General features: G+C 61.6%; 1 protein-coding gene across 1 annotated transcript; it reads left to right on the top strand.

Annotated features, from left to right (window-relative positions):
• The first annotated feature begins 210 nt into the window (after positions 1–210).
• AKNA (AT-hook transcription factor) lies at positions 211–11044 on the top strand. The gene is given in 25 exon segments (XM_048966297.1): positions 211–307; positions 3315–3627; positions 3749–4425; positions 4884–4958; positions 5179–5329; positions 5441–5598; positions 5666–5725; positions 5989–6092; positions 6198–6413; positions 6482–6655; positions 6740–6770; positions 6772–6831; positions 6833–6967; positions 7049–7155; positions 7270–7493; positions 7565–7688; positions 7996–8059; positions 8061–8099; positions 8101–8168; positions 8551–8645; positions 8767–8940; positions 8943–9026; positions 9134–9250; positions 9331–9490; positions 10225–11044. Coding segments are annotated over 24 exon segments (3516 nt in total). The 5' UTR covers positions 211–307; positions 3315–3413; the 3' UTR covers positions 10430–11044.
• Positions 11045–11441: the final 397 nt, after the last annotated feature.

The following is an 11441-nucleotide window of genomic DNA, read 5'->3' as shown; positions in this document are numbered from 1 at the left end:
GCGGTATTGGGGTGCCTATGGGGCGCGGCGCGGCGCAGCGGCCGCCAGGGGGTGCCCGCGCTGCATAAATTATGATGATGAGCAACACTTTCCGCGCTCCCATTGGCCGTCTCGCCCAGGCTATGCAAATGAAAGCAAAGAGCGATCTTTATGCTAACGAGCTCTGACGGCGCACTGCGATTGGAGGAATGAAGCGGGGCCGGGGATGAACGCGCGGCCACGCCCACCCCGGCTCGGGCCGCGCTATTGTGCAGCGGGGCCGGGAGCGGAACGGAGAGGGGCTGGGGGGGGAGGATCGTGCTTACAAGTGAGTGGAAGGGATGGAACTGTGATGGGAAGGGAGGAGGGTGGGGGGATGGAGTGCGGCCCGGAGCTGGGCAGGCACTGGGAGCGGGGCCAACGCCGCGCAGCGCCGCTCCTCCCTGTACGGAAGGGGGGGCACGGCCCCAAGGGCCCCCATCCTGGAGAGGTTTTGCGGTGGGAGGCGGCCGGAGATCCGGAGTCGTGATGAAGCTCCGAGCAGCGGTACTGCATGAGCTGTGCGTCCGGAAGGGGTTCGGGTGCGTCCGTGGGTCGGCCGCGGGAGGGAGGGAAGGAGGGAGGGAAGAAGGGGGGAGCGGGGGCTGCCGCTGCTGTTGCTGCGAGGAAGTGGCGGGGGCCGCCGGCAGCTTCAGTTCCTGGTTTCGAGGAAGGCGCTGAGCTCACCCGGCTGCGGTCCCGCTGGGGTTGTGACATCTCCGGGCCGCCCCGAGCAGCGCTGCCCCGCGCCCGGCCCGACGGCGGCGGGCATCGCCCTCCATCCCCATCCCACCCCGGGCTGCGGGTCGCACGGCGATCGCTATCGCCCAGCCGTGGCTGTCACCGCGCCCACCCCGCTGCGTTGGGGTTCGCCCCTAAAGGGACCCGCAGCTCTAAGGATCGGGATGTGGGAGCTTTGCTGTCCCACTGGGGCCGGTGGGGGACACGGGTGGGGGGGGGTCGATCAGGCAGCGCCGCGGGATCCCTCACGCCTTTTCTTGCTGCGCTGTTTTCCCCGTTGTTTTTACGAACTGGGAACGAGTGCCCGCTGAGCTGCCGGTGTCCCCTGCCGAGCCTGAGGCACAGCAGCGTTCTTTTGGCCTGCATGACCCCCCTTTCCCCCTTACCCCAAAAAGTGGTTTGAGTGCAAACGTGTTCAGACAAAAAGCCGCTCTACCCCGAAACCCGCTCCCTGCAGGCAGCAGCCGGGACTGAGCCTCCAACCTCCCTCCCCCGCGGCTTTGAGCCCCGCGGGGCCGTCGGAGTGCTGAGCAGTGTTCCTGCAGTTCACCGAGGCGTGAATGCTGCTTCGTGGTCCGGGAACCCGCTCTGAAAGGCCTCGGCTGCAGCTGGGGCTGAGTGAGCTGAGTGACCCCCCTGTAATGATGCTTGCTCCCCATTGCTCCATGGATGGCACTCTGCAGGGTTGGTGGAGGTGGGAGTCTCGCTGCTCTGTCCCCATGGCTGTCACCAAGATGTGGCACGCCCTGTCGTGCTCTCAGCAGGGTAATTAATCCAGCCCGTTAGTGTGTAATTAGCGGCACGCGGAGCAGAGCTTGCACAGCTCCCGGCTGCTATTGAAACCTCAGCATGGCCCAGTGGCGGAGGTATTCGGCCCAGGGTGTATCTGGAGGTCCAAAAGAGGTGCCCTGGGGATGGCCACAACCCTGCAGCACCTGCATGCTTCAAGAAAAGCCTCTAATCCACACCACAGCCCCAGAGCTGCAAATCCCTACTTAAATCCCACTGTTGGGGTGAGACCTGCATGCAGCAGAGCTGCCCAACATCAGGGGTGCATGCAGTTCTCCCACCGCCCCGCTCTGCTTCCCCCAGGCACTGTGGGCACAGAGCACACTCCAAACCCTCCAGCAGGGCCCCAGCAGCCCTAGTGGAACAGCAGCACGAGGCTTTTCCCTATATGCTGCCCCAGCAGGGCAGCTCTCCCCACCGCAAGGCTCTTCCCCATGTCTGTGCTCCCAGGGATGCTTTGGGCTCTGCATCTTCTCAATGTGACTAAAGAGCAATTTTGGCTCCGGTCCCTGGTGGGGTTGGGATGCATCCAACTTCAGATCCTGGCATGGAGAAGGGAAAGCGGCCCCAAGCTCTACAGCTGTGCTCCAGCATCAGCCCTGGAGGGGGGCAGGGATCCCCAGAACCCTGCACAGTGAGATTCTGGGGGGGGGGAAGTGGATGGCTGACCCCCAGTGCTGCTGCTGTGTGGGCTCAGCCTTTACTTGGGAGAGCTGTGCATCACCTGCAGTATCCCCATGCAGCAAGGTTCTGCCACATCTGTCACTTTTCCTGAAAGCCCCTCCACCGAAATGACATGATGGTAAGAGGGAAAAATCCTTTTTTCTTTTTTTTTTTTCTTTTCCTTTGATTTTTTTTTGCTTTTTCTTCTCTAAATGAGCTGCTTGCTCTTACAGTGGCTTAAGAAGGCCTGAAAGAATAACCCAACGTAGCTGTGTGCTCAGAAACCACAAAGCAAAACAATCCCAAATGTGTGGTTTTTACCCTTGCTCTTGGAATGCTCGGGTTTTGCACTTGGAGCTGAAGAGAAATGCAGAACATCAGCGGGGGAACATTCAGGCCTCTGAACCCCCCCTCCACCTCTGTGTGCCACTGGGGCTGCCCCAGATGTGCCTGGGGTGGGAGTGATGCAGGGTGGGATGAGCTCTGCCCCACATCCCCCTCTCAGGATGGAGGTGTGGGGCTGAGAACCCTGCACTCATTGCATGCGTGGGGGCACGGTGCCATCACTGTTGTCATGTTAATCAGCAGCGACAGCTCGGGTGGAGGGAAGAGGGGGGGAAAGGGCTGCTGTCAGACTGCCTTCGCTGTGTCAGCTGTATCCCAGTTCTCAAAGGGGGTCGATTTCTGGTGCCCATTGCTGGTGCCAGGTCCTTGCTGTGCCTTGTGATCCTCTTGAAAGACCTTCTCTCTGTGCCGTGCTGGTGGCCGTGTGGTGGCATCCTGGGGGTGACATCCTGGGGGTGTGTGGGGTTGGGCTGGGGGCTGTGGAGCCCTCAGGATCAGTGGCTCAGCGCCATTCAGCACAACAACCCTGCAGCGCTCTGTCCCCGCCCCATGGCTGTGTTTTGTCCCTGGAGCTGCTGCTATGGGAACCCTGGGGACACAGCTCTGAAGGGCAGGTCCAGCTCGCACGGCACCCGTCCTGTCCCCCAGCCCTGGTTCTTGCCACTGTGGGCTTGTGACTGTCTGGGGTACATCGGGGCACAGCTTGGATTGATGCCCTTGAACAGAGCCTGTTTAGCACCCTCCTTCCCTCCCCCCAGGATGGCAAGCAGCGATGTGAGCCACACTGGTGATGAGGAGGACTCCAGCTGCTGCGGTGCCATGGGGTGGCACAAGTGACGAGGACAGCACAGGACGCCATGGGCAGCTCCTCGCCTTGGCTGCGCTGGACTCAATCGGAGCTGGGCAGCCAGGAACCCAAGTGCTGGGAGGAGGAGGAGGAGGAGGAAGACTTTGAGAAGCACATGGATGAGAACGGTGTCATTGGGCTGGGGGCTGCCACAGCGGAGCTCAGCGATCCACAGGACTCAGGCTCTGAGTGGGGACAGGAGGCGGCTGGGAGCCCAGTATGGGGTGAGTATCCTCTGCTGCCCCTAAACCCTTGGGGAAGGGACCGTCACGCCAGGGGGAGGGGGGTCCCTGGGTGGTGGGGGCCTGGGGGATGGTACACATTGGTGGCAGTGCTGCTTTGCAGGGGACGGCGAGGACTTGGATGTGGAGTCCCCAGCAGAGCCACGCTGGTATGCACAGCAGGATCTGACAGAGGAGGAGGAGGAGGAAGAAGAACAGGGCAGCTCTGAGGAGGACGAGAGGCCAGAGGGGCCCTGGGGAACAGAAAGTGATGGGGACCCCCATGCTGAGACCCCTCTGAAAGTCCTGGGTACCACCACAGATGGTGGCGGCACCTCGGGGCCTTCAGACTCCAGTCCTGTCCCCATGACTCCCCCACGCCAGCTCCGGGGCTGGGGCAAAGCCAGGGACCCCAGTCAGAGCTCCCAAACCCTGCAGCAGCCCAAACCCAGTCGGCTGTCCCCCAGCCCCCGGCATCACACTGACACCAAAAAGCCAAAGGACCCCACGGACATTTGCCCATATGGCCGCGGGCGGCTCAACCACCCTCTGCCTGACCTCTCCAAGGTGGAAGCACGGGTGAAGGTGGGGCAGAGCTACCGCCCCCCACCCAGCAGGGCCCTGTCTGCCCATGCCAGGCCCCACGGAGGTCCCCTTGTCCCCAAATCCCCCGCCGAAATCGTCCGGGAGGTGCTGCTGAGCAGTGGGGAGGGGGCCCCGCCACGACCCTCTGCCCCCCCAGGAGTGCCACAGGAGCTCCGCTCCCCCAGGCAGGCTACTGCGCTGGTGCAGCAACTGCAGGTAACCCCAGAGCTGGACTGGGATGTTTGTATGCCCCGTGGGATGGTCATGTCCCCTTCTAGGGATGCACGTGTACCCCCTTTTGTTGCTTATATCCACACGTAGAGCTGCTCCTGTCCCATCACCCCAGGATGCCCATGTCCCCCTTGGGATGCCCTTGTCTCCTCTGTGATGCTCTTGTCCACATTTGGTTTCTCCTGTTTCCCCAAGGGATATTCCTGTCCCCTTCCGTGGCTTAGGATGCTCATTTCCACGCCCTTGGGATGCTCATGTCCCCCTAGGGATGCTCCTGTCCCCTCCCCAGGATTCTCCTGATGCCCTTCTGTCCCTTGGGAGGGGAGGGATGGTCCCATCACCCCCCCATGCAAGGCTACATCCACACCAGCTGTGCAGGTGTGGCAGCTCTGTACACCCCACAGTTCCCCTCCCCATGACATGGTGACGTGTGCCCCCCGCAGGATGACTACCACAAGCTGCTGACCAAGTACGCCGAGGCCGAAAACACCATTGACCAGCTGAGGCTGGGGGCCAAGGTGGGGAGGGATGTGGGGATGTCTCCAAATATAGGGGTGGGGGGGGATGGGGACAGATGCGGTGCTCTGCAGGGCTTGGGGCATCCTTTCATCCTCCTGCGCTTCCCCCATTGCGCAGGTGGGGAAACTGAGGCAGAGTGCTCCAGGTTCCAAACTGGACACCCCTCACGGCCTTGTTGCAATGGGGCTCAGGTGCAGTGCCTGCTGTCTCTGCCCCCAGGTGAACCTGTATGCCAACCCTCCGTGTGCCAGCCGCAGCGCCCACGCCGGCACCATGAGTAGTGGATGCAGGGTGATGGCCTTCAGCATCCCACGGGCCAGCGCCGCAGCCATCAGCACAGCCCCAAACCCGCAGCTCCCTGTGGGTGGAGGTGAGCTGAGCGCCAGGAAACCTCCTGCTCCAAACCCAACCACCCCACAGGTAGCAGGGGAAGCAGTGCTGGAGGTCGCCAGCTCTGCTTCTCTTTTGTGTCCAATTGCAGCTCCAGCGCCACAACCAGCAGCACAGGGGGCAGCATCCCAGCCCTGCTCTCCTCGCTCTCCCCTGGGGGGCTGCCCCACATGTGTGGGGCCGTGCTGCTGTGCAGGGCCGCGGCTCACACAGACACTGGCAGAGCAGACCCGCAAATTTCAAGCGCAGGTAAGTCAGGGGGACAGCCCCCAGCAGGGGGTTCCTAACCCTGCTCAGCCCCTTCTCTCCCACCCAGGTGGATTCCTTTGAAGCCTGGATCCGAGCAGGGAGCTCTGTGCCACAGGAGCAGCTCCAGGTACAGCATTGTGTGGTGCCCCAACCCATCCCTAAAGGCCCCGTCCCATTCCCAGGTGCCCTATCTCATCCCTGGGGACCCCATCCCACACAAGATGCCCCATCCTGTCCCCAAGGGCCTGTCTTGTTCCCAGAGTGGCCCATTTCATTCCCATCCTGTCCCCCCAAGCTCCTATCTCTTTCTGCATCCCTAACCCCAGAGGGTGCAGCCCCAGTGCTGTGGAGTCACTGCAGGGAGGTTTGGGGGCTCCCTTTGCACAGCAGCGGTTCCAGAGGCTGCAGGATACACAGGATGCACTGGAGCGGGCGTACCTGGAAGCACGGGAAGAGCAGAGCCTTGGGGACACGGGGAACTTCGACCCGGAGCGGTGAGCAAGGGTTGTGCATTCCCTGGGGTTGCAGTGCTGCTCGGAGCCCTGCATGGGAGCAGCCCCAGCCCCTCATCCCCCCTGGTGATGGGCACTGTGTTGCAGCACAGTGGAAGGGGACATCTTCTGCCTGGGGATGCGCCTGGAGGAGCTGAAGGAGCGCCTGGAGCGGGCAGCACCAGGGAGCCCTGTGGTGACAGAGGGCCCCCCCAGCACCGGGGAGACAGCGGGGAACACCGAGGTGGTGGCGGTGGGGCTGCCCCGACCCTTACGGCACAAGCAGCTCCAAGCGGAGGGGGACTTTGGGGATCTGTTGCAGCAGTGAGTGTCCCTCAATGGGAGGTGGAGGGCACTGGGGGGGCATCCCAAAACCTGCCCACGCCCCCCAGGTACCAGCACCTCAAGTCGCTGCCGGCATCACTGAGCCTGGAGCAGCTGAGCCTGAAAGGGAGCGCAGCACTGGAGGAGGCTGGTGGCACCGTGGCAGGGGATGGCGGCCCAGGGGGGGTCCTCAATGGGACACAGTCACTGGAGGAGGGCACCGACCTCGAGACCTCCCCCTCGTAAGTGTGGGTGCAGTTGGGTGGATTCGGGGTGAACAGCCCCCATGGCACGCCTGGTACTTGCTCTCACTCCTCTCCCCACAGGCCTCCCCCTCAGAGGAAAGCAGTGCCGCTGCCCCCACACCGAACCCCCACACCCACAGGGGACCCATGGCCGCCTGTCCCCTGTCACCACCCCCGTTGCCACCATCCACCTCCAGGCTCCCGCTGGCATTCCCTGAACCTTTGCCATCGCGCACAGCCCCGTCCCGCCGCAGCAGTGGAACAGGGAGCACAGCCCCTCAGCGCCATGCCCTCAAGCCCTGCCACCAGGTGGGGTGCTTGGGGGGTTCCCTGAGGCCGTCCCCGTGCCTGGGGAGGGGACACGTGGCCCCAGTCCCACTCCATTCACAGGAGCAGCGCATGGTGTCACCGGAGACGGACAGTGGCTTCGTGGGCTCGGAGAGCAGCCGGGTGTCCCTGTTGGCACGCACCCCTCAGCATCGACCACTGGGCACTGGGTACAGCACCAGCACCCCGAGCTTGCTCCATGCCATGGGGCAGTGGGGGGGAAGAGGCAGTGGGGTGGGGTGGGTGGGAGGTGGGGGCTGCCTCATTGACACATCCTTCCCCAGGACTCATGGCGTGCTCGAACCTCCTGTCCCTGCTCCCCTCCATCCGCAGAAGAAGGAAGCTCCGCTGCTGCCCCCCAGGAAGGGGCTGAGGGGTCCCTACCCAGCCCCTGAGCACGGCCCTCCCCCAGGCCACAGCGTGCCCCCCAGCACTCCCTCGCCGAGCAGCTCTCCACTGCGCTGGGCTGGCAGCCAAGGCAGTGAGCTGGGACCTGAGGGTGATGATGGTGAGTTCCCGGCCCCCAGCTGTGCCCATGCCCCACGCTGCCCCACTGACTGCCCCATCTCTGCCCCCCAGCTCACTCTGACTCAGAAGGAGGAGACAGGAGCTGCACCAGTGGGCACCCCCCAGGCGGGACGCCCGCCTCGCCATCCCCAGCTCCGGCTCACAGTGACCTGCTGGGATCCCGCATGGAGCGCGAGTGAGTGTCCCCAGCCCTGCCAGTACAGGGTGTGGGGGAGTCCCTGAGAGTGCAGGTTGTCCCTTTTGATGGGGGGCTGACTGGGAATAGTGGCTCCTGATGAGAGCTGAGTCTGCCAAATTCATGACGTGTGTGATCTGATCCAGCTCTGTGCTGACTGCGGGTACACCCACTCCTAAACAGCACAGGTTTGTATGGAAGGGCCCCCAGCTGTGTCCCACAGCGATGGGTTGGGGGACTTGGGACTGTCCCTGCTCCTCAGTGTCCCCTCATCGTCCCCCCATCATCCCCTGTCCTGTTCCTACAGCCGGGCCATCCGTGCACTGCAGGACGAGGTTTGGCGACTGCGCCTGCGGCTGGAGGAGAGCCTGCAACCGGTCCCACAGCTACCCTGAGGGCAGAGCCCCCCACAACCCCCAAGGGGAGGAGGCAGGCAGCAGCCAGCAGAGCTTCATTCCTCCGGGATGCAGCACCCGTGGGGTAGGTGGCTGAGCAGAGACCAGATTGTCCCCAAAGAGCACTGGGTTGTGGGGTCTGGAGCACCTGTCTCTTTTCCTAGCCCTAACTCTAACCCATTTCCCTAGCTTTAACCCTAACCCTTATCCCTAGCCCCATCCCCTTTTCCCCTAGCCTTTTTTCCTTCAGCCTGAGCAGGGTTGGCTCAGAGGGGGTCCACGTTCCCAGCCCAAGTGGGGGTACACAAAGTTTTTTCCCATGACACTGGGTAGGATCCCTTGGCAGCAATTCACTGAGGGTTGCACACATCAGGTATCTCCCTGTGCCTCCCAGCTGCCGGCTGGGCCCTGCCGTAGTGCTGTGCCCCCACGTCCTGGTTTCTCTAATGGCTCCATGCCCTCCGCAGGGAGCACAGCCCCACCTCACGGGGCAGGATGACCCCGGGCGGCCCCAGAGGCAGATGGGCATCGCTGCCACGGGATGGGACACCGCCAGACTTCAGTGAGTGGGGACAGCTGGGACCTCTCCAAAAAGAGAAAGGATGCGGTGGGGACCGGGTGCGGGGCACAGGGATCCCGGCATCCTTGCGGGTCGGGGTGCAGAGCCGCTTCTTTCCCTGCAGCCTCCCAGTCGGACCGCTCGCTGCGTGCGCACGGTGACAGCCGTCCCCGAGCCGCGCCGTCCGCGCACAAACGCCCTCGCAGCCCTCTGGGTGCGGTGTCACTGCGGGGACAGCAGGCGGCTGAGCGCCGGGAGCCCGACCCGCTGGGTAACGCACACGGTGGCGCTGACACCGCGTTCGGGGGACGCGTTACCGCGTGGCGCCGCCCCGTGGGGAGCCGAGCGCTGCGCCGTGCCCCCGCTGCCACCCCGACGGGACAAACGACGGGTGAGCATCGCGTCCCTCTTGCTTCCCACCGAGCTCCTGCTTGCTCCATCTGTGCGTGTTTCCATACGCCTTTCCCCCTCCCTCGCCTCCTTCCCCATCCCCGCAGGCGCCCCATCAGTCGATGCCACGCGGCCGCAGCGCAGCGGCACCTCCAGGACCCCCGAGAGCTGCCCAACGTGCCGGGCATCACGCGGTGACACGGACAGAGCCGGGCACGGTGGGTGATACCTCAGGGGGTGGAGGTGGCACGGAGCTGGGAACGTCGCACCCCCCTCACACACCGCCTCCCATCCGCAGCCCAGCGCAGCAAATCGGACGGCAAATCCCCGCCGGAGCCCCGCAGCCGCCCCCAGGCCGTGCAGCCGGAGCAGCTCGCAGGCTGTTGGTACCTGGCGGGGGGGCCTCCCGTCGCCTACCTCGCCCCCGTCCCAGTGGTGCCTTACGGGCCCTCACTGCTGTAAGGATACTCAGCGATGGGGGGGGGGGAATCAGCTTGAGCCGGGGATGGGGGGAGAGGGGGAGCTGGGGGGACCTAAAACTGTCATAGAGATGGGGAAGCAGAGCCCCCCGGGGGCAAAGCTGTACAGTGACCCCGTATTCTTTTATTCATCTTTTCTTCTTTCTTTCTTTTTTTTTTTTTTCTTTTTTTTTCCCCCTTTTTCTTAATTCCTTCATTTTTTTTTCTTTGTCCTTTCAATTTCTGTCTTTTTCTCTTCTTTCCTTTTTTTTCTTTCTTTATTCTTCATTCTTCATCTTTTTTCTTTTTAACTTTTTATTCCTCTCCTCTCCTCTCCTCTCCTCTCCTCTCCTCTCCTCTCCTCTCCTCTCCTCCTCTCCTCTCCTCTCCTCTCCTCTCCTCTCCTCTCCTCTCCTCTCCTCTCCTCTCCTCTCCTCTCCTCTCATCCCCTCCCCTTCTTTTCCTTTTCCTTTTCCTTTTCCTTTTCCTTTTCCTTTTCCTTTTCCTTTTCCTTTCCTTTTCCTTTTCCTTTTCCTTTTCCTTTTCCTTTTCCTTTCCCTTTCCCTTTCCCTTTCCCTTTCCCTTTCCCTTTCCCTTTCCTTTCCCTTTCCCTTTCCCTTTCCCTTCCTTCCCTTTCCCCCCTTTCCCCTTTCTCCTCCTTCCTTCTTCTCCCTCTTCTTCCTTCTTCTTTCCCTTCTACCATTATCCTTCCCCCTTTCCCCCTCTCCCCCCAGGTACTGCCCTCCAACCGCACCTACCTCAGCCCCACACCGCACCCGTTCCCCACCGCTCTCAGACCTGGAGGAGGACCTGGATCTCTCTCTGAGCACAGCAATGGCAGCAGCACGCCGTGCCCGCGTCACCTCAAGACGGCTGGGCCAGGTGCTGGCAGCAGAGCTGGGCCGGGCACGGGCAGTGCGGAGCTCCTGCCTCTTCTGAACAGGATCATCCCATCCCATCCCATCGCATCCCATCCCATCCCATCGCATCCCATCCCATCCCATCCCATCCCATCCCATCGCATCCCATCCCATCCCATCCCATCCCATCCCATCCCATCCATCCATACTGTGGGAATGGGCACCAAGCCGGACACGTCCTGCATCTCCCACATTTCTGTAGGTCCTACCAAAACACCTCTGTGTTTACCTCAGTGCCACGCTGGCGCAGTAGGAGCCATTTCCACAGCCCATCTCTCGCTGCTTTCAATGTTTCTTTAGGGTGATTTTTAGGGTTTCTCGGTACGCTGCACCCCTCCCCTCCCTCCCAGCTCCAACCAGAGCCCGACCCCATGGGTTGGGGATGAGGTTGGATTTCGGGTGCTGTCCCTACGCCCTGCTGTACCCCAGGGCCACTCTCCTCTCTGCACTTCTATGTGGATTTTTCCCCAGGGTACCATTGTCAGAGGTTGGTTGACCATATATAATGCGTGTGTGTGTCTATATATAGGTTCATACACGTGGTTTGTTTTACATTTCCAGCACAAACCCTCGGGGAAGCTGAGCTTTTCCCCATATCTTAGTGCTGCACAGCCCTGTGATGTGCATAATGATGCTGTGCATAATGATGCTGGGTGAGGTTGAAGGGCTGCAATGAGGGGGGATTTGGGGTCCCCTCCCTGCACATGGCTTCCTGGGGGGGGGTGTCCAGGCAGAAAAAGAAGGGACTGGTAGTGTTCCCTTTGGGATTCCTAAAGAAATAGGGGAGTTTTCTTTGGGATGCTCAAAGAAAAGTGAATTTTCTTTGGGATTCCCAAAAGCAATGTGATTTTTCTTTGGGATTCCCAAAAGCAATGCAGGTTTTTCCTTGGGATTCCCAAAGAAATGGGTATTTTTCTTTTGAGATACCCAGAAGCAATATGGTTTTTCTTTGGGATTACCAAATAAATGGGTGTTTTCCTTCAGCTTTCCCAAAAGCAATGCAAGTTTTCTCAGAGATTCCCAAAGAATCA

Source organism: Lagopus muta, chromosome 19 (assembly GCF_023343835.1).
Source record: "Lagopus muta isolate bLagMut1 chromosome 19, bLagMut1 primary, whole genome shotgun sequence".
In the NCBI taxonomy this organism is placed as follows: Eukaryota; Metazoa; Chordata; class Aves; order Galliformes; family Phasianidae; genus Lagopus; species Lagopus muta.
The sequence above is the reverse complement of the archived record's forward strand: the minus strand, read 5'-3'. Positions and strand labels throughout refer to the sequence as shown.